At 50.8% G+C, this 20,532-nt stretch overlaps 1 protein-coding gene across 1 annotated transcript in view; it reads left to right on the top strand.

Annotated features, from left to right (window-relative positions):
• Nucleotides 1–20,532, top strand: part of STAM (signal transducing adaptor molecule) — a 53,132-nt gene that overhangs the window by 18,557 nt on the left and 14,043 nt on the right. The window contains exons 3-9 of the mRNA XM_054171241.1: nt 7,083–7,158; nt 7,245–7,340; nt 7,843–7,989; nt 9,362–9,452; nt 16,783–16,975; nt 17,952–18,046; nt 19,942–20,030. Coding sequence (XP_054027216.1) covers nt 7,083–7,158; nt 7,245–7,340; nt 7,843–7,989; nt 9,362–9,452; nt 16,783–16,975; nt 17,952–18,046; nt 19,942–20,030 — 787 coding nt within the window. The remainder of the gene's footprint in view (nt 1–7,082; nt 7,159–7,244; nt 7,341–7,842; nt 7,990–9,361; nt 9,453–16,782; nt 16,976–17,951; nt 18,047–19,941; nt 20,031–20,532) is intronic.

Here is a 20,532-nt window from a genome sequence, read left to right as displayed (position 1 = left end):
ATTAGATCAGGTTGCTCAGGATTGTGTGGGGTCTTGAGTGCCTCCAAGGTCAGTTTCCACAGCCTCTGTGGGCAGCATGTTTCAGTCTGCAGCTGCCCTGGGAGCAATAAATAATCCCTCAATCAGTTTAGCATTTCCCTGTTGCATCTTCTCCTCTGGCTGTGCAGCTCTAAGCAAGGAGTCTGGCTGGGTGGAGGAAGCTACTCCCTGATTAATTAGTTGTAGAAAGCAGTAAGGTCCCTTTTTAGTCTGCTCTTCCCAAAACTGACAGCAGTTCTCCATCTCTTCTTGTGTGTGACTCTGACTGTCCATTGCACATGTTTCAGTGCATTGATGTCCTCCTTGCTCTGGGGAAACCCAAAATAGGCAGAGTACTGCGGATGCAGTCTTGCAAGTGCAAGATCAGAGGGAAAGAATCACTTCCTTACCCCAAGTGCCTGCACTCATTTGACCCAGGATGTGGTTGGCTGGTTGGCCGCCAGGCTGCGCTGCCGACAGCGGCCGCTCAGCAGGGCCTGCAGATCCTTTCTGGCCAAGTTCCTGCTCGGGTGGTCAGCTCGTGGCCTTTGCTGGTGCAGACCATCTGAAACGGAGCATCTTGCCCTTGCTCTTGTCCAACCTCATGAAGTTCCTGGCTACCCATTGCTCCATCCTGTGCAGGTCCCTCTGAGGAGCAGCCTTGCCCTCCAGTACATTGATTGCCCCCCGCCTGCAGTGTTGCCAGTGAAGTTCCTGCATGCATCGCCTCCCATTGTTCAGGTTGGGCCCAGCAGACATCCCTGAGGGACCCTGCTACTTATTTCCCCCTAGCTTCAATTTGGACTGCTGGTGATAACTCTTGGAGTTTGGGAGACCAGCCACTTTCCCACCCTCACCATCACTTGCTCCAGTCATGTTGAAGCAGCTGGGTGGTAAGGAGCTTCAACTGCATCGCAGAACGTGGCTAAACCCAAGGCAAAACGCTTCTGCTGCCCTTCCCTTGCCCTCACCAACAGACCACCAACAGCCAGGTTCTGTGTCTTCCCCTTGTTTTGAGAAGCTGTTCTCTGACTTGAGGGGTTTGATGCTGTATGTTTTGAAAATGTGATGCTGAATAAAGCAGAGCTCAGCCTGGGCTGCTAATGCAGCCGCTGCTGACTCCTTACCCAGCTGCTCTGGGCACTTCCTGTATGTGCTACTGGTTTGGGCACGAAAAGTTGAAGTATAATTTGAATTAGCAAATAAAAATGACAGTGTTAAACCACTGTTTCAGTGTATCTTCAGTGTATGTATTCAGAGCAGTGTTAAGCTTTAGAAGTGTTTTAAATTCCTCTTCTCCAAGCATGACTAATAACAATCCAGATAAGTAGTGCCCTCAGAGAGAGAGTTAGGCAAGTGCTGCTGTTTTGTGAAAGCCTTCTCTGCTGAGGAATTGGATTGCCTTGTAAAGCTTCAGGAAACAGAATGGGATGCCAGGTAGCAAATTCCTACCTAGGACTTTTTGTTGCAAAGGACAGGTTTGCAAATAGGCTTATTCCTAGTATTGGAGATGGGCTCCAGAAGAGTGCTTATAAATAGCCCAGCATATCAAGCTCCTGTGCTGCTCTGTGGAGCAGCAATAGAGCTGACAGCTGGCATGTTGCTGATAATGCTTTAGATTAGTCTGTGTGTAACACTGCAATTTGGTTCCTTTGTATCACAGAATTGTTTGGGTTGGAAGAGCCCAATGAAAGCAGTGGTTTGGTAATGGCTGTGTCATTGCAGAGAAGGGCAGCGAAGTTGGTGAGGGGTTTGGAACACAGCCCTATGAGGAGAGGCTGAGGGAGCTGGGGTTGCTTAGCCTGGAGAAGAGGAGGCTCAGGGGTGACCTTCTTGCTCTTTCCAACTCCCTGAAGGGAGGTTGTAGCCAGGTGGGGGTTGGTCTCTTCTCCCAGGCAACCAGCACCAGAACAAGAGGACACAGTCTCAAGCTGTGCCAGGGGAGGTTTAGGTTGGATGTGAGGAAGAAGTTCTACACAGAGAGAGTGATTGCACATTGGAATGGGCTGCCTGGGGAGGTGGTGGAGTCGCCATCATTGGGGGTGTTCAGGAGGAGACTTAATAGGGTGCTTGATGCCATGGGTTAGTTGATTAGGTGGTGTTGGACACGATGATCTTGAAGGTCTCTTCCAACCTGGTCTGGTCTATTCTATTCTATTCTATTAATTTACTCTGGTCCTGTCACTTGTTACTAGGGAGAAGAGACCAACCCTCACCTGGCTCCAGCCTCCTTTCAGGGAGTTGTGGAGAGCAAGGTGGTCTCCAGACTAACCAACCCTGCTGCACCAGTGGTTTTACCCTGGCTGAGACTTAAACCTCTGTAAGACTTCCCTGCTTACAGCAGACTGACAGCTGACTTGTTGCTCAAATTCAGATGCAGTTCAAACTTGCTGATAGGGAATTTTCTGTGTTTTGCTGGATTATGTCATAGGGAAGTGCTTGAGAGAGCCCAGCACAGAGGCACAGAGCTGCTGCAGGCAGTGGAACATCTCCCTGGGAGGCCAGGCTGAGGGAGCTGGGGCTTGGAGCTTGGAGCAGAGGAGCCTGAGGGCTGCCCTCCTGGCTGGGGATGAAGATGTGCAGGGCTGGAGCCAGGCTCTGCTCAGGGATGGCCAAGGACAGCACAAGGGGCACTGGGGGCAAGCTGGAGCAGAGGAGGTGCCAGGGGAACAGAAGGGAAAACTTTGTCCCTGTGAGGCTGCTGGAGCCTGGAGCAGGCTGCCCAGAGAGGTTGTGGAGTCTCCTGCTCTGGAGACTTTCCAACCCCACCTGGATGTGTTCCTGTGTGACCTGCCCTGGGTGCTCCTGCTCAGGCAGGGGGGCTGGGCTAGATGATCTCTAGAACTCCCTTCCAACCATTCTGTGATTCTGTGCCATAGCAAGGTAAAGAAAAAGCTCCTCAGGGACAAGTTTGAAACCAATATGCCACAATGTCTGAAGTTCTCCTGCAGTTTGAAGTTCTTGTGCTAGGTTTCTTAACTGGGATCTGCTTTCATCTCTTAACCAGTTCTGGTCCCAGACAAGCTGCCTGTTACTGTTTTAGGCAGAGGTTTGGAGTGGAAAATCTCTGGATTATAGGTTTTCTTTGCACCACTCTGTGAGCTCCACTGCAGGCCTGCAGCATTTTCGATGTAGATCCTCTTACCCCTGAAGCCAGGGTAGGCTGGGGCTGCTCTTCATTCAGCAGCAGGTTTTGCCTTAGTGTTACATGACACAGCCTCTCCTTTAGGTCTGCCAGCCACTTGTTTGCATCCAGAGTCCTTGTTTGAAGCTTCTCATGCTTCAAAGATGCTGCATTTTCTCTTCAGATAAATGGATTATGGTTCAGTAACAGAATCAGGAGCCATCCTCTTCAGCCTTTCTCTGTACCTGAAGTATTTCAGTGTATCTCCAATAGCTGAAAAGTCTCTTTCTTCACTTCAGCCAACCAACTAAATCAGGATTTACCAAGTTAGGATTTTACTGACTATTTTCTTTATGTGTTGTTATGCCTGCTCCAGGGCTCCAGCACCCTCACACCAGAGAAGTTTCTCCTCATGTTGAGCTCTGCTCCAGCTGGTACCCATTGTTTAACAGGATCTGGGAGGACTGTAGAGGAGGAGTCAGAGCTGTTTACCATGGATTTGATTTTCCTTATTAGCACCCTCAGGGGTGTCACCTTTCCTACTAAAATTGCTGTTAATCAGGCAGAGGTTGGCACCCTGGCTCTGGAAAGCTGCTTTGCAGTTGGGTGTTTGTGTTACCTCAGCTCCCCCAGTGGCAGCCAAGAGAGGGCTGTCTGATCTTCACAGGACTGCCTCCTTCGCCTCTTGGGCAGCAGTTTGCTGCATCTGCACTGGACACAAACACTGCTGATTGGCAAGGACCTTAGTCTGGAAGCTCCTAAGTCACCTTGCTTGCTTGTTTGCCTGCCCCATGGCCAGCTGGGCAGTCTGGGACGCCCCTGCTGATCTCTTATTGCCACTCACTGTGTTGCCTGTGAAAGTTTGTTAGTGGAATCATTGGAGCAGAACTGCAGCCCAGTATTTGTTCACTGTGGTCTGGAGAGATGTCTGATGAACAGCTAGTGCTCTCCTCTGGCAGGGTACCTGCCTTCCCTCCTGTTTCTGCACAGGACTTCTCACCATTTGCCAACTGAACTGCAGGCTGAAATGATCTGAAGTGAAAATAAGGCTTGTAGGTCTGTCTAGAATGGATTCCTAGGCTATGTGGCTGAAGACTGGTAAGCCTAGATGGGGAGTTTGGTGTAGATGAAATCAAAAGATTGTAACCCCCCCAACATTTGGCATGCTGAAACATTAACACTCAAGTTCTGGTAAACATAGAATCATAGAATCACAGAATCATTTTGGTTAGAAAAGACCTTCCAGACAGAGTCACAAGACCTCAAGCAGACCAAGAATCCCTCCCAGCTCAAAGAGATTCTTTTAAAGGTGTTTTTATGGACTCTTGAAGGGTTTCTGGGTGTGTTGGTGGCTGTTGGAGGCCTTGGGTTTAAAATTCTTTTCAAAATTGTACTTGACACATGGAAGATGTCCTCTGGACCCACTGTTGCAGAGATCTGGAGGAGGCCATGAAGATGATCAGAGGGGTGGAGAACCTCCCCTTTGGGAACAGGCTGGGAAAGTTGGGGGTGTTCAGCCTGGAAAAGAGAAGGCTCCAGGGAGACCTTAGAGCAGCCTGCCAGTACCTCAAGGGGCTACAGGAGAGCTGGGGAGGAACTTTTGGCAAGGGTTTGTACAGACAGGATGAGAAGCAGTGAGTTGAAGCTTGAGGGCAGATTGAGACCGGAGATAAGGAATAAATTTTCCAGTGAGGGTATTGAGACCCTGGCACAGGTTGCCCAGGGAGGCAGTGGATGCCCTCTCCCTGGAGGTGTTGAAGGCCAGGTTGGATGAGGCCTTGAGCAGCCTGGGGGAGTGGGAGGTGTCCCTGCCCATGGCAGGGGGTTGGAACTAGACAACCTTTAAGGTCCCTTCTGACCCAACCTGGTGTATGATTCTATGAAGATCATCTGTCTTGGAGGCTTTCTTGTTACTTTATTATTTTTAACTAAGCCTTTGGGTTCCATAATAAAAGAAATCTTAGGCTAGTGATGCTGTTCTTGAACTGCAAAGCTCTTGATCCTGCAGCCAGTTGTGACTTAACAGCTGATGGACATGCACCTTTTGGGTGTGTGCCCAGATCCCTGCAGAAATTGCTGGACAGGACAGCAGGGATTTCTGAGCCTTTTGGCATGGGTTCTTTCTCAGCTAATGTGAACAAAGGAGAAGTCCTGAATCAATAATAGATGAAAGGCAGAGCTTGCCTTGTGCCTTCAGTGGGAACAAGTGTTTCTAGGAGGGGTTGCCATGAGGGACAGGGAGTTTTGCTCTGTGAGAGCATTCTCTGTAATTGGCATGAGGTGGCCATTGCAATCACATGTAGACATAGCCAAGCAGGGGTACAGCTAGAGCTCATGTTAGTTCTTTTATATCAGGTCAGGAGAAAAAACATAATACTAAAAAGAAAAAGACTACTGTGAGTAGTCCAGAAATGCAGAAGATCTTTTAGTTTCATTTTGTGTTCTCTTTTCCTCTTTCCCTGCGTACCCTCTTTCAGGGACATCTTTTGAGGGATATTTGTGGAATCCAAGAATGCCTCAGGTTGGAAAGTACCTCAGAGCCCATCTCCTCCAACCTCTCCACCATGGGGCAGGGACACCTCTCAACTAGACTCAGCTGCTCAAGGCCTCATCCAGTCTGTCCTTGAACACCCACAGAGAGGAGGCATCCACAACCTCCTTGAGCAATCTGTTCCAGTGACTTACCACCTTCATACTGAAGGACTTGTTCCTAAGATCCCTGCTCTGCCTCAGCTACAAACCATTCCTTCTTGTCCTGTCTCTAGATACCCTCATGAAGAGTCATTCTGTAGCCTTCCTGTAAGATCCATTCAGCTATTGGAAGGCAGCTCTCTGGTCTCCCCAGAGTCTTCTCCAGGCTGAACACCCCCAGCTCCCTCAGCCTGTCCTCATAGCAGAGGTGCTTCAGCCCTTGGATCATCTTTGTGGTGTCCTCTCTACTCTCTTCCAACAGCTCTGTGTCCTTCCTATGCTGGGGACACCAGAACTAGAGACAGCATTAGGAGTGGGGTCTCTGCATAGCAGAATGAAGGGGCAGAATCCCCTCCCTTGCCCTGCTGGCCACACTCCTCTGGATGCAGAGGATAATGTTTGTAAGCCATGGTAATTCCTACCTCCAGCTCACTCAGCCTTCCAGCACCTTTAAAGAGAGAACAAAACCACAGGAATCCACAGAGATGTTGGACACTGAGCTGTCTGAACCTCCTGATTCCCTTTTCACATTATTTCTGTTGACCACAACAGAGCTAGCACTTGAATTCTGTCTTTGGTTGTTTCAAAGCTTGGAAGTATCCTGGCTAACAAATTCTGTAGCACTTGCTGGTTCATTGCATGATGAATTCTTTTATGTCACAATTAGATATGATTCAAAAGATAAATAGAAGAGCATACTCTGGGTGTTATTGGTATGGAAGCAGATATTCTATGTATGTCTGTGAAGGGCAAGAGGAGTAGCTGCGTGGACTGCAGAGAATCCCAGTTCTCTAACTGAAGGGATTCTGTGCATTTTTAGGCTGTTTACACGAGGTCAGAGAACCTGCTCTGAGGTTTTGCTGACTAAGGAAGCTCACAGCCCTGGCCACAACTCTTAAGTAAACACAGAATCACAGTACGTCAGGGACTGCAAGGGACCTCTACAGATCAGCTAGTGGAGCTCCCCTGCCAAAACAGGATCACACAGAGGAAATCACTCAGGAGTACTTCCAGGTGGGTTTTGAATACCTCTGGAGGTGGAGACTCCACAAGCTCTCTGTAGCAGTGCTCTGCCAGCCTCAAAGTGAAGATTTTTATTACTTAATTGTGTTGGTTTATTTTGTTTAATGTTATATTCAAATGGCTAAATACTTCCCTGATGATGTTTGGGAGAACATGCTGTCACTTGCCATGCAGTTGAAACTGTTCACTTCATTGTGTTTTTTTCTCCCTCTGCTGTGTTTTTTAGGCCTAAGGACTGCCTTCGTTCTGTCATGAAGAGAGTGAACCACAAAGATCCTCATGTTGCTATGCAGGCATTAACAGTAAGCTCTTTTGAACCTTCTGCTTCTCCTTCTGCAGAGCTCTGCTGCAAAAAGTTTGCTCTGAGTTGGAATCTTTCTTTCTTCAGCTTCTAGGAGCCTGTGTATCAAACTGTGGGAAGATCTTCCATTTAGAAGTCTGTTCAAGAGATTTTGCCAGTGAAGTAAGCAATGTGTTGAATAAGGTAAGGTATCTGCAGCTCACGGGAGAGCTAAGTCAGACACAACTTGGGCTGGGCTGGAAGTGGAGCAGAGTCTGCCTTCAGGAGGCTGGAATTTGGTGGCAGAGGGGAAGGGCACAGAATGACTGGGAAGACTGTGGCAAAGGTTTCCTTGAATGCCACATCCTACTGCATTTACTCATGTGTTCTCTTTGGGGGAGGTGGGATCTTACTTTATAAATCTAGCAATTGATTTTCACCTTGAATAGTAGCAATGAAACTCTGGAGACAAGTGTGGTGAGCTGGAGAGACCACACGGCTTCCCTGTAACCTTACTTTACTTGATTTTGGGTCCAGTGCTTATCCCAAAACACAAGGCTGGGGCACTGTGCTCCCTTTCTAATAAAGGTATCCCTTAGGAGTACAATAGGCTTCACCCTAACGTGCCAGGAACATGAAATGATTTGTAGCAGAAAGGGCGAAGCAAATTCCCACATTATTTAACCACTTTCTGCTGTTCTTGCAGGGTCATCCAAAGGTTTGTGAAAAGCTGAAGGCCCTCATGGTGGAATGGACTGATGAATTCAAGAATGACCCACAGCTTAGCTTAATATCTGCTATGATTAAAAACCTGAAGGAGCAAGGGGTCACTTTCCCAGCGGTTGGTTCCCAGGTATGCTCACTGCTGGCCTGTTCTTAGAAGGTATCACAATTATTGGTTGATTTTTCTGTCATCCTCAGTTCTGTTGGAGTCTTGAGTTCTAGAATGTGTTTAGCAAACAAAATTCTCTCTCTCTTGTCTCAATGAAACTTTCCTTTGACAGCTGAATTGCAAAAGCAATTTGGTTTTAAAGCCCTTTAAGATCATTGACTGTCTAGTGGAATGTGTGCTGCCATGGTGGGGGTGGGGGGTGATACTGCATGAGCTATGATTCCCTGAACCATTCTCTAACTCTCCCGAGGCTGCTGCTATTCCATGTCCTTCAGCACCACAGCTCTCCCTCTTTGAAACACCTCTAGAGATGGGGAATCAAACACCTTCCTGGGGAGCGTGTTCCAGTGTTGAGAACCCTTTCAGGAAAGAAGTTTCCTCTAAGCTCCAGCCTAAACCTCCTCAGATCTGGGCCCCTCAGTTCAGGAAGGAGGTTGACTTGCTGGAAGGTGTCCAGAGAAGGGCAACAAAGCTGGGGAGGGGTCTGGAGCACAGCCCTGTGAGGAGAGGCTGAGGGAGCTGGGGTTGCTTAGCCTGGAGAAGAGGAGGCTCAGGGGAGACCTTCTTGCTCTCTCCAACTCCCTGAAGGGAGGTTGTAGCCAGGTGGGGGTTGGTCTCTTCTCCCAGGCAGCCAGCACCAGAACAAGAGGACACAGTCTCAAGCTGTGCCAGGAGAGGTTTAGGTTGGATGTGAGGAAGAAGTTCTACACAGAGAGAGTGACTTCCCATGGGGATGGGCTGCCTGGGGAGGTGGTGGAGTCACCATCATTGGGGGTGTTCAGGAGGAGACTTAATAGGGTGCTTGATGCCATGGGTTAGTTGATTAGGTGGTGTTGGACACGATGATCTTGAAGGTCTCTTCCAACCTGGTCTGGTCTATTCTATTCTATTCTATTAATTTACTCTGGTCCTGTCACTTGTTACTAGGGAGAAGAGACCAACCCTCACCTGGCTCCAGCCTCCTTTCAGGGAGTTGTGGAGAGCAAGGTGGTCTCCAGACTAACCAACCCTGCTGCTCCTCAACCCTTCACCAGCTTTGCTGCCCTTCTCCGCACCTGCTCCAGCACCTCAATGCCTTTCTTGGAGCAAGGGCCCTAAAACTGAACCCAGAATTCAAGGTGTGGCCTCCCAAGTGCTGAGTCCAGGGAGACAGTCACTTCCCTGATCCTGCTGGTCAGACAATTGCTGATCCAGGCCAGGATGATGTGATGCAGGATGCTCTCTGATGTGCTTTGGATGTTTATGTTGCAGATGAATACGGATCCAGACAGTGAACTTCATGCACTGCCAGTTTGTTGCTGAATTCATTTTTACATCTTTCACTTTTGCCTAGGCTGCAGAACAGGCAAAAGCAAGTCCAGCCCTGGTTGCCAAAGATCCTGGTACAGTGGCCAACAAAAAGGAAGAGGAGGATTTAGCTAAAGGTGAGTGCATTTACTTGCTGACCTGAGTAGCACATTGGCCAATAGCAAATAAAGCAGGAGAACAAAGCTTCCTTTCCTTTCTCCACATGCCTGCCGTGTTTGTGGAGTGTAGTAATCATTTCTGTTCTTTCTTCTTGTGCACTTCCTGGAGGGTTGGAGGTTAAAACTATACACAGGTGAAAAAACAGAAAGAACCCCACATTTTTTCCCTTTAGTTTCTCTTTGCCAAAGTGAAACAACGCAGTTAAAAACTGTTCCCCTGTCAAGGACGCTCTGGATGCGTTTGATCAGAGTTCTGCACTTGGGCTTTCCCTTTCCTTGCAGCAAGTGAAGCACATGCACTGCAAAGCCAACATTTATGAAAGGAGAGAAGCAAGTTTTATGCAAAGGTTTTGGGTATTCTACTTGAAAATTATATTCCTTTAAATGCTGCTTGGTATCTTTTAAGGGTATATTGTAAGGGTAAGTGGCTGTTAAGTGTCTCCCTGCAGGCCCAGTGAAGAAAACAAAGAGGGTTTCTTTTGATTTACTGTTGTACTGAAGTACATTTAAAGGTCAGGTTTGGTCTGGATACTGGTTATTGACCTCAACCTTCAGCAACATAAAAGACATCAAGCCTTAGCCCTTTTAAATACTGAGTTCTCCTCAGGACAGCAATGTGCCCTGGTGGCCAAGAGAGCCAGTGGCATCCTGGAGTGCAGCAAGACAAGTGTGGCCAGCAGGGCTGGGGAGGTTCTGCTGCCCCTCTGCTCTGCACTGCTGAGACCACACCTGGCATGCTGTGTCCAGTTCTGGGCTCCCCAGTTCCAGAGAGACAGAGACCTGCTGGAGAGAGTCCAAGGGAGAGCCACAAGGATGCTTAGGGGACTTGAGCATCTCCCCTGTGAAGAGAGACTGAGAGCCCTGGGGCTGATTAGTCTGGAAGGCTGAGAGGGATCTGATCAATGTCTATCAATATCTTAGGGGTGGGTGTCAAGAAGAAGGGGCCAGGCTCTGCTCAGGGGTGCTCAGTGACAAGTGACAGTGCTCCATGCTCTGGCAGGGGGATTGGACTTGGATGATCTCTGGAGGTCCCTTCTATCCACTACCATTCTATGACTCTGAGAATTTATTTTCCTTCCAGTGTTTTCTCTAAAATTTCAGGCATCACCTGTAATCATTTAGCCTTTGGATTTCACAACACATAAAGAAAATAGTCAGTAAAATCCTAACTTGGTAAATCCTGATTTAGTTGGTTGGCTGAAGTGAAGAAAGAGACTTTTCAGCTATTGGAGATACACTGAAATACTTCAGGTACAGAGAAAGGCTGAAGAGGATGGCTCCTGATTCTGTTACTGAACCATAATCCATTTATCTGAAGAGAAAATGCAGCATCTTTGAAGCATGAGAAGCTTCAAACAAGGACTCTGGATGCAAACAAGTGGCTGGCAGACCTAAAGGAGAGGCTGTGTCATGTAACACTAAGGCAAAACCTGCTGCTGAATGAAGAGCAGCCCCAGCCTACCCTGGCTTCAGGGGTAAGAGGATCTACATCGAAAATGCTGCAGGCCTGCAGTGGAGCTCACAGAGTGGTGCAAAGAAAACCTATAATCCAGAGATTTTCCACTCCAAACCTCTGCCTAAAACAGTAACAGGCAGCTTGTCTGGGACCAGAACTGGTTAAGAGATGAAAGCAGATCCCAGTTAAGAAACCTAGCACAAGAACTTCAAACTGCAGGAGAACTTCAGACATTGTGGCATATTGGTTTCAAACTTGTCCCTGAGGAGCTTTTTCTTTACCTTGCTATGGCACAGAATCACAGAATGGTTGGAAGGGAGTTCTAGAGATCATCTAGCCCAGCCCCCCTGCCTGAGCAGGAGCACCCAGGGCAGGTCACACAGGAACACATCCAGGTGGGGTTGGAAAGTCTCCAGAGCAGGAGACTCCACAACCTCTCTGGGCAGCCTGCTCCAGGCTCCAGCAGCCTCACAGGGACAAAGTTTTCCCTTCTGTTCCCCTGGCACCTCCTCTGCTCCAGCTTGCCCCCAGTGCCCCTTGTGCTGTCCTTGGCCATCCCTGAGCAGAGCCTGGCTCCAGCCCTGCACATCTTCATCCCCAGCCAGGAGGGCAGCCCTCAGGCTCCTCTGCTCCAAGCTCCAAGCCCCAGCTCCCTCAGCCTGGCCTCCCAGGGAGATGTTCCACTGCCTGCAGCAGCTCTGTGCCTCTGTGCTGGGCTCTCTCAAGCACTTCCCTATGACATAATCCAGCAAAACACAGAAAATTCCCTATCAGCAAGTTTGAACTGCATCTGAATTTGAGCAACAAGTCAGCTGTCAGTCTGCTGTAAGCAGGGAAGTCTTACAGAGGTTTAAGTCTCAGCCAGGGTAAAACCACTGGTTTAGTTGTTTTAAAAAGCCCCCAGACAAACCCCCCTGGATGTGTTCCTGTGAGACCTGCCCTAGGTGATGCTGCTCTGGCTTTGTGATTCCATGACACCATGGCTTGGGGCTTAAAGCTGTGACGATGCCTGCTGACAGTGTGAGGGACGTTCTTGCACTGGCAGTGGTGGATGTTTACAGTTCCTCTCTCTGGCACAATCTGTTGTTGGGCAGCTCTTACCTAATGCAACCTAGTAACTGTTATTTAATGACACACCAGCAGCCCCTCTGACACACCAGGAGCCCCTCTGTACATCTTACTAAGAGTTTCTTCACCAGCTGACCCACCAAAATCTGGTTTTAAAAGGGTAGGTTCTCTAATACCTGTTCTCTGGAGTGAGTGCCCCAAAACTGAACACAGCATTCAAGGTGTGGCCTCCCAGTGGGTTTTTGTCCCTTCTAAAATGTAACCATGTTTTCATAAACTAGGAGGAGTTTAATATGAGTGAAGCCTTTCTTCTCTGTCAAGTTTGTTGAGAATCACCAAGAGATGTAAAATTATTCAAGGAATTATGGGGAGAGAGAAATGGACAAAATTTGGCTTGGCTAAGCAAAAATCTTTTTCTTAATTATGAATTAATGAGGCAGTTTTTTACTGTGAGTGTGTTTGAGCTACAGCACAGGTTGTCCAGGCACAGGTTGTTCAGGCTGGTGACTGAGCTCCAGCACAGGCTGTCCAGGCAGGTGACTGAGCTCCAGCACAGGCTGTCCAGGCAGGTGCTGAGCTCCAGCACAGGCTGTCCAGGCTGGTGACTGAGCTCCAGCACAGGCTGTCCAGGCTGGTGATTGAGCTCCAGCACAGGCTGTCCAGGCAGGTGACTGAGCTCCAGCACAGGCTGTCCAGGCTGGTGACTGAGCTCCAGCACAGGCTGTCCAGGCTGGTGACTGAGCTCCAGCACAGGCTGTCCAGGCTGGTGACTGAGCTCCAGCACAGGCTGTCCAGGCAGGTGACTAAGCTCCAGCACAGGCTGTCCAGGCTGGTGACTGAGCTCCAGCACAGGCTGTCCAGGCAGGTGACTGAGCTCCAGCACAGGCTGTCCAGGCAGGTGACTGAGCTCCAGCACAGGCTGTCCAGGCAGGTGACTGAGCTCCAGCACAGGCTGTCCAGGCAGGTGACTGAGCTCCAGCACAGGCTGTCCAGGCAGGTGACTGAGCTCCAGCACAGGCTGTCCAGGCTGGTGACTGAGCTCCAGCACAGGCTGTCCAGGCAGGTGACTGAGCTCCAGCACAGGTTGTCCAGGCAGGTGACTGAGCTCCAGCACTGGGTGTCCAGGCTGGTGACTGAGCTCCAGCACAGGCTGTCCAGGCTGGTGACTGAGCTCCAGCACAGGCTGTCCAGGCAGGTGACTGAGCTCCAGCACTGGGTGTCCAGGCTGGTGACTGAGCTCCAGCACTGGGTGTCCAGGCAGGTGACTGAGCTCCAGCACAGGCTGTCCAGGCAGGTGACTGAGCTCCAGCACAGGCTGTCCAGGCTGGTGACTGAGTTCCAGCACAGGCTGTCCAGGCTGGTGACTGAGCTCCAGCACTGGGTGTCCAGGCAGGTGACTGAGCTCCAGCACTGGGTGTCCAGGCAGGTGACTAAGCTCCAGCACAGGCTGTCCAGGCTGGTGACTGAGCTCCAGCACAGGCTGTCCAGGCTGGTGACTGAGTTCCAGCACAGGCTGTCCAGGCTGGTGACTGAGCTCCAGCACAGGCTGTCCAGGCTGGTGACTGAGCTCCAGCACAGGCTGTCCAGGCAGGTGACTGAGCTCCAGCACAGGCTGTCCAGGCTGGTGACTGAGCTCCAGCACAGGCTGTCCAGGCTGGTGACTGAGCTCCAGCACAGGCTGTCCAGGCTGGTGACTGAGCTCCAGCACAGGCTGTCCAGGCTGGTGACTGAGCTCCAGCACAGGCTGTCCAGGCAGGTGACTGAGCTCCAGCACAGGTTGTCCAGGCAGGTGACTGAGCTCCAGCACTGGGTGTCCAGGCTGGTGACTGAGCTCCAGCACAGGCTGTCCAGGCTGGTGACTGAGCTCCAGCACAGGCTGTCCAGGCAGGTGACTGAGCTCCAGCACTGGGTGTCCAGGCTGGTGACTGAGCTCCAGCACTGGGTGTCCAGGCAGGTGACTGAGCTCCAGCACAGGCTGTCCAGGCAGGTGACTGAGCTCCAGCACAGGCTGTCCAGGCTGGTGACTGAGTTCCAGCACAGGCTGTCCAGGCTGGTGACTGAGCTCCAGCACTGGGTGTCCAGGCAGGTGACTGAGCTCCAGCACTGGGTGTCCAGGCAGGTGACTAAGCTCCAGCACAGGCTGTCCAGGCTGGTGACTGAGCTCCAGCACAGGCTGTCCAGGCTGGTGACTGAGTTCCAGCACAGGCTGTCCAGGCTGGTGACTGAGCTCCAGCACAGGCTGTCCAGGCTGGTGACTGAGCTCCAGCACAGGCTGTCCAGGCAGGTGACTGAGCTCCAGCACAGGCTGTCCAGGCTGGTGACTGAGCTCCAGCACAGGCTGTCCAGGCTGGTGACTGAGCTCCAGCACAGGCAGTCCAGGCAGGTGACTGAGCTCCAGCACAGGCTGTCCAGGCAGGTGACTGAGCTCCAGCACAGGCTGTCCAGGCAGGTGACTGAGCTCCAGCACAGGCTGTCCAGGCAGGTGACTGAGCTCCAGCACAGGCAGTCCAGGCTGGTGACTGAGCTCCAGCACAGGCTGTCCAGGCAGGTGACTGAGCTCCAGCACAGGCTGTCCAGGCAGGTGACTGAGCTCCAGCACAGGCTGTCAAGGCAGGTGACTGAGCTCCAGCACAGGCTGTCCAGTCTGGTGACTGAGCTCCAGCACAGGCTGTCCAGGCAGGTGACTGAGCTCCAGCACAGGCTGTCCAGGCAGGTGACTGAGCTCCAGCACAGGCTGTCAAGGCAGGTGACTGAGCTCCAGCACAGGCTGTCCAGGCAGGTGACTGAGCTCCAGCACAGGCTGTCCAGTCTGGTGACTGAGCTCCAGCACAGGCTGTCCAGGCTGGTGACTGAGCTCCAGCACAGGCTGTCCAGGCAGGTGACTGAGCTCCAGCACTGGGTGTCCAGGCTGGTGACTGAGCTCCAGCACAGGCTGTCCAGGCTGGTGACTGAGCTCCAGCACAGGCTGTCCAGGCTGGTGACTGAGCTCCAGCACTGGGTGTCCAGGCTGGTGACTGAGCTCCAGCACAGGCTGTCCAGGCAGGTGACTGAGCTCCAGCACAGGCTGTCCAGGCAGGTGACTGAGCTCCAGCACAGGCTGTCCAGGCAGGTGACTGAGCTCCAGCACAGGCTGTCCAGGCAGGTGACTGAGCTCCAGCACAGGCTGTCCAGGCAGGTGACTGAGCTCCAGCACTGGGTGTCCAGGCTGGTGACTGAGCTCCAGCGCAGGCTGTCCAGGCAGGTGACTGAGCTCCAGCACAGGCTGTCCAGGCTGGTGACTGAGCTCCAGCACAGGCTGTCCAGGCTGGTGACTGAGCTCCAGCACAGGCTGTCCAGGCTGGTGACTGAGCTCCAGCACAGGCTGTCCAGGCAGGTGACTGAGCTCCAGCGCAGGCTGTCCAGGCAGGTGCTGAGCTCCAGCACAGGCTGTCCAGGCTGGTGACTGAGCTCCAGCACAGGCTGTCCAGGCAGGTGACTGAGCTCCAGCACAGGCTGTCCAGGCTGGTGACTGAGCTCCAGCACAGGCTGTCCAGGCTGGTGACTGAGCTCCAGCACAGGTTGTCCAGGCTGGTGACTGAGCTCCAGCACAGGCTGTCCAGGCTGGTGACTGAGCTCCAGCACAGGCTGTCCAGGCAGGTGACTGAGCTCCAGCACAGGCTGTCCAGGCTGGTGACTGAGCTCCAGCACAGGCTGTCCAGGCTGGTGACTGAGCTCCAGCACAGGCTGTCCAGGCAGGTGACTGAGCTCCAGCACAGGCTGTCCAGGCAGGTGACTGAGCTCCAGCACAGGCTGTCCAGGCAGGTGACTGAGCTCCAGCACAGGCTGTCCAGGCTGGTGACTGAGCTCCAGCACAGGCTGTCCAGGCAGGTGACTGAGCTCCAGCACAGGCTGTCCAGGCTGGTGACTGAGCTCCAGCACAGGCTGTCCAGGCAGGTGACTGAGCTCCAGCACAGGCTGTCCAGGCTGGTGACTGAGCTCCAGCACAGGCTGTCCAGGCTGGTGACTGAGCTCCAGCACAGGCTGTCCAGGCAGGTGACTGAGCTCCAGCACAGGCTGTCCAGGCAGGTGACTGAGCTCCAGCACAGGCTGTCCAGGCTGGTGACTGAGCTCCAGCACAGGCTGTCCAGGCAGGTGACTGAGCTCCAGCACATGCTGTCCAGGCAGGTGACTGAGCTCCAGCACAGGCTGTCCAGGCTGGTGACTGAGCTCCAGCACAGGCTGTCCAGGCTGGTGACTGAGCTCCAGCACAGGCTGTCCAGGCAGGTTGCGGAGTCTCCATTTTTGGAGATACTTAAAAGCCTTCTGGACACAGTCCTGGACAGTCAGCTCTAGGTGATGCAGCTTGAGCAGGGGTTTGGAGAAGATGACCACCAGAGGTTTCTGCCAGCCTCAGTCTGTGACTGTGTGAGGTAACAGAGAAGCTGTCTCCCTGAGCAGCTGGCTCTCTTTAAGCTTCGAAGCAATCTACCAAAGTTCAGTGGGACTGTAGCTTGAGCAGCTCAGGGTAATAATCACAGAACAATGAATGGCTGGCTGCAGTGTGGTATCCCATCAGGTTGCGTGTGTTGCTTAGCTCTCCTGCTCATGCTGAAAGCTGCAGTAAACCTCTGGGCAGAGCCCTGCTCTCTAGCTGTCAAACATCTCTTTGTTTCCTGATGTTGTTTTGAGGTTAAAGGCAGAAGTTTCTGCTGCTGCAGTTCAATTGTCCTGTGGTTCATCCCCTTTCCCTAGGAAGTGCTCATGTGAGTAACTCTTCTTTTGCAGCTATTGAGCTGTCATTGAAGGAGCAAAGGCAGCAGCAAACAGCTCTTTCCAGTCTGTACCCAAGCACCTCCAGCCTGCTCACCAATCACAAGCACGAGGGCCGGAAGGTTCGCGCCATCTATGACTTTGAGGCTGCCGAAGACAACGAGCTGACCTTTAAAGCTGGAGAGCTCATAACTATCCTTGATGACAGGTAAGTTTTAGGAGATTGTCTGCTAAAGTCCTCTTAGACTGCAGAAATCAGTGGAGAAAAATCATGTAGAAAGATAGGATAATTGTCATGTCTGAAGAAAGAGCCTTGGGGGTGTTGGTTGGTTGGTGAGAAGCTCCCCAGGAGCCCTCAGGCAGCCCAGCAGGTAGCTGTGTGCTGAGCTGCAGCCAGAGCAGTGTGGGCAGCAGGGCAAGAGAGGGGATTCTGCCCCTTGGCTCTGCTCTGTTGAGACCCCACCTCCCATGCTGCCTCCATTTCTGGTGTCCCCAGCAGGAGAAGGACACAGAGCTGCTGGGTTGAGTCCAGAGGAGGCCACAAAGATGATCCAAGGGCTGGAGCAGCTCTGCTACAAGGACAGGCTGAGGAAGTTGGAGGTGTTCAGCCTGGAGAAAAGAAGGCTCCAGGGGGACTGAAGCAGCCTTCCAATAGCTAAAGGGATCCTGCAGGCAGGCTGGAAAGGGACTTTTCCAGAGGGTGTCTAGAGACAGGACAAGGGGGAATGGTTTGGAGCTGAGGGAGAGCAGGGTTAGACTGGAGCTGAGGAAGTTCCTCAGTACAAGAGTGCTGAGACTCTGGAACAGATTTCCCAGAATGGTTGTGGATGCCTCCTCACTGGAGGTGTTCAAGGCCTGAGCAACCTGGTCTTGTGGAAGGTGTCCCTGATGGTCTCTGAGGTCCCTTCCAATTCAGGCTGTTGTGTGATATCTTCCTTGCACAAGCAGACAGTAAAATCTATTTACACATTAAATACTTGATTCAGTGATCTCCTAGGTTTTTTTACATACAGAGGGTTTTTTACCTGCTTACAGATTATTGTGAAGCTCTGTGTGTCTGTACAAGTTGTATTTATGTACAAGGAATATAAATTCCTGTCCTGTGCAGTTCGTAGGAGAATTCCATTGGACTGTGAGGGTTTTTAATGTGTAAAGGTCTTAATTTGGTTTTCTTTTATCTTTAGTGATCCAAATTGGTGGAAAGGTGAAACTCATCAGGGTGTAGGATTGTTTCCATCAAATTTTGTAACAGCTGACCTCTCTGCTGAGCCAGAAATGAGTAAGTAACATCATATTTGTGTGTGCTTTGAGCTTGCACTAGCCCAAGGGATATTTCTGTAGTGATTTATTTTCCCTCTTTCATTTTCCTGATGGTAGAGTTCAGTTGCAAGTTAATACTCAAAAGTCAGAAGCCCTTGATGTTAATACAATTAAATCAACCAGCATTCTCTGGAAAGAAAACAAACAAACCAGCAGTTCCAGAACAAATTTGAGGCCTTGGTACTTCCTTTAAAAATGCTCTTTTAGCTTCAGTGCTCGTTTGCTGCTACCCTCACCTGCAGCTGTACCGAAATGGAACGTTCAGTGCACATTCTAGGTGTTGATGTCTGCATCTCATCATTTGTAATCTCTCAGAGAAAGTAGAAGCACCTACACATAGTGCTGTGCCAGAAAGTGGCTTCTTGGCCAGCAGTGTCACTCTGGCATGCAGGGACCTGGTTCATTCCAAAGTGGTCACAGTTGTTGACTCTTGACAAGAAGCTTTATGTTTGATTGTGGTGTGTCTTGTGGTCCATGTGGAGATCAAGTTTGAATGTTAAATGGTTTTCCTGACACTTTGGAGGTACTATTGCTCTTCATGGGTTTTTTAGGTCGAAAATCTCTTTATGTGTCACGCCAAGGTTGCCCAAGCTGGCACCTGTTGGAAGATACGATGCTGCCTACTGGTGGCTTGGGCAGTAGCTTCCTTGAGCCTCATTTAACAGCTCCACCCACACCTAGATGCATGCAGGCAGCAGCAGTTTTCCCAAACTGCCTTTTTCCTAATCAAGGAAAACAGAAGGCCCCTGGGCAGATAGGAGTGGGAGGCAGATTGCCACTCTTCAGATAATGCCAGAGACCTTCTGGGAATGTGTGACATAATGGCAGGAGGGGTGCTTCCTGCCTGCTGGATATCTTCTTGCACCTCTTTATATCAGCCTAGCCCACTCTAAATACATTGCAGAAAGGCTGATGAGACAGGGCTTGAAGGTCCTGAAACCCATATGGGTTTCTAAGACCAATGTCTTGTGATTTCAGTAGGAGTGGGCCAAAGGGATAAGCAGGATTCCATCTGTAGTAGTCACCTACTCTCTGTTCAGACTAAGTGGTGAGAGAGGTGTGTTGAGAGTAGCATTGGGCAGTGTGGTTGGTGCTGCTTTGTGACTGAGGAGTGAGACGCTTTTGCAGGCGTTACTTGTGCGTGGGGAGGGTTAGGATGGAGATTAGCAACAATTTCTTTGCTGCACTAGTGGTGAGGGCTTGGGACAGGCTGCCCAAGGAGGTGCTGGAGTCACCATCCCTGGAGGTGTTCCAGAAGCTGTAGATGTGGTGCTTCCAGGATGTAGTGTAGTGGTCACAGTAGTTGGGTTGTGGTTGGACTCAATGATCTTAAAGTTCTTTTCCAACCTTGGTGGTTCTGTGATTCTAGGATGAAGAACGAGTAGTAAAATCGGAGAACTGTAGGTTTTGTACTTTCCTCTGCAGAAAAGAGAGCTCCAGATTGTCAGAGCTGCTGCCACTGGCTTTCTCTTAAACCTGTCTCAGTAACCCCATTGCTTCCAGTCCCTTTCCCTCCTCCTGTTGTCCTGGTTTATTAACAAGTGTGCTGTGTGCAGGGACACCATGATCAAGACATTTAATTTGCTTGCTAAAATCAGTTTCATTGGCCCTGTGTGAACTGATCCCTCTTGTGATGCACTTTACAGATTGTTTAAGGAAATTGTTTCCCTTTGTGCAGAGGCCTTCACCTGCCACCAAATCAGAGTTTCTTTTAATTACTTTCTTGGGGGTGGGGTTTCACAGTAGATGTGTCAGGTGCAAAGCACTGAGGCAGCATGCTGGCTGTGTCACATCTATCTCCTTGTTTCGTTTGGTTTTATTGGATAAAATAAAACCTGCCCCTTTATCTTACAGTGAAAGCTGAGAAGAAAACCGTGCAGTTCAGTGATGAAATTCAAGTGGAGACAATAGAGCCTGAGCCTGAGCCAGTTTATATTGATGAAGTAAGCCTGATGAACATACTGATTCCAGCTGCTGGTACATTTGCATTATGTGGAGTTTAACCCATTCACCTCTACTTCAAAACCAATTTGAAATATCAGGAGAACATAATCAAAGGGAAATGGGAAGCAAAAGTGGACTTGACCCAAAAAAATAAGCTGCAGTGTTCTCATTTTTTCCTGTATCTTGAAATTCTTAAGAATCAAGAAGACTCCAGCAGGGTACCTCAGAGCTGCCTTCCAATACCTGAAGGGATCCTACAAGCAAGCTGAAGAGGGACTTTTCATGAGGGTGTTTGGAGGCAGGACAAAGGGGAATGATTTGAAACTGAGGCAGAGCAGGGTTAGACTGGAGCTGAGGAAGAAGTTCCTCAGTATGAAGGTCACGAGACTCTGGAACATGCTGCCCAGAGAGTCTGTGGATGCCCCCTCCTGGAGGTGTTCAAGGCCAGGTTGGATGAGGCCTTGAGCAACTAAGTCCAGTTGAGAGATGTCCCTGCCCATG

The sequence above is a fragment of the Dryobates pubescens genome, chromosome 21 (assembly GCF_014839835.1).
Source record: "Dryobates pubescens isolate bDryPub1 chromosome 21, bDryPub1.pri, whole genome shotgun sequence".
Taxonomy (NCBI): domain Eukaryota; kingdom Metazoa; phylum Chordata; class Aves; order Piciformes; family Picidae; genus Dryobates; species Dryobates pubescens.
The sequence above is the reverse complement of the archived record's forward strand: the minus strand, read 5'-3'. Positions and strand labels throughout refer to the sequence as shown.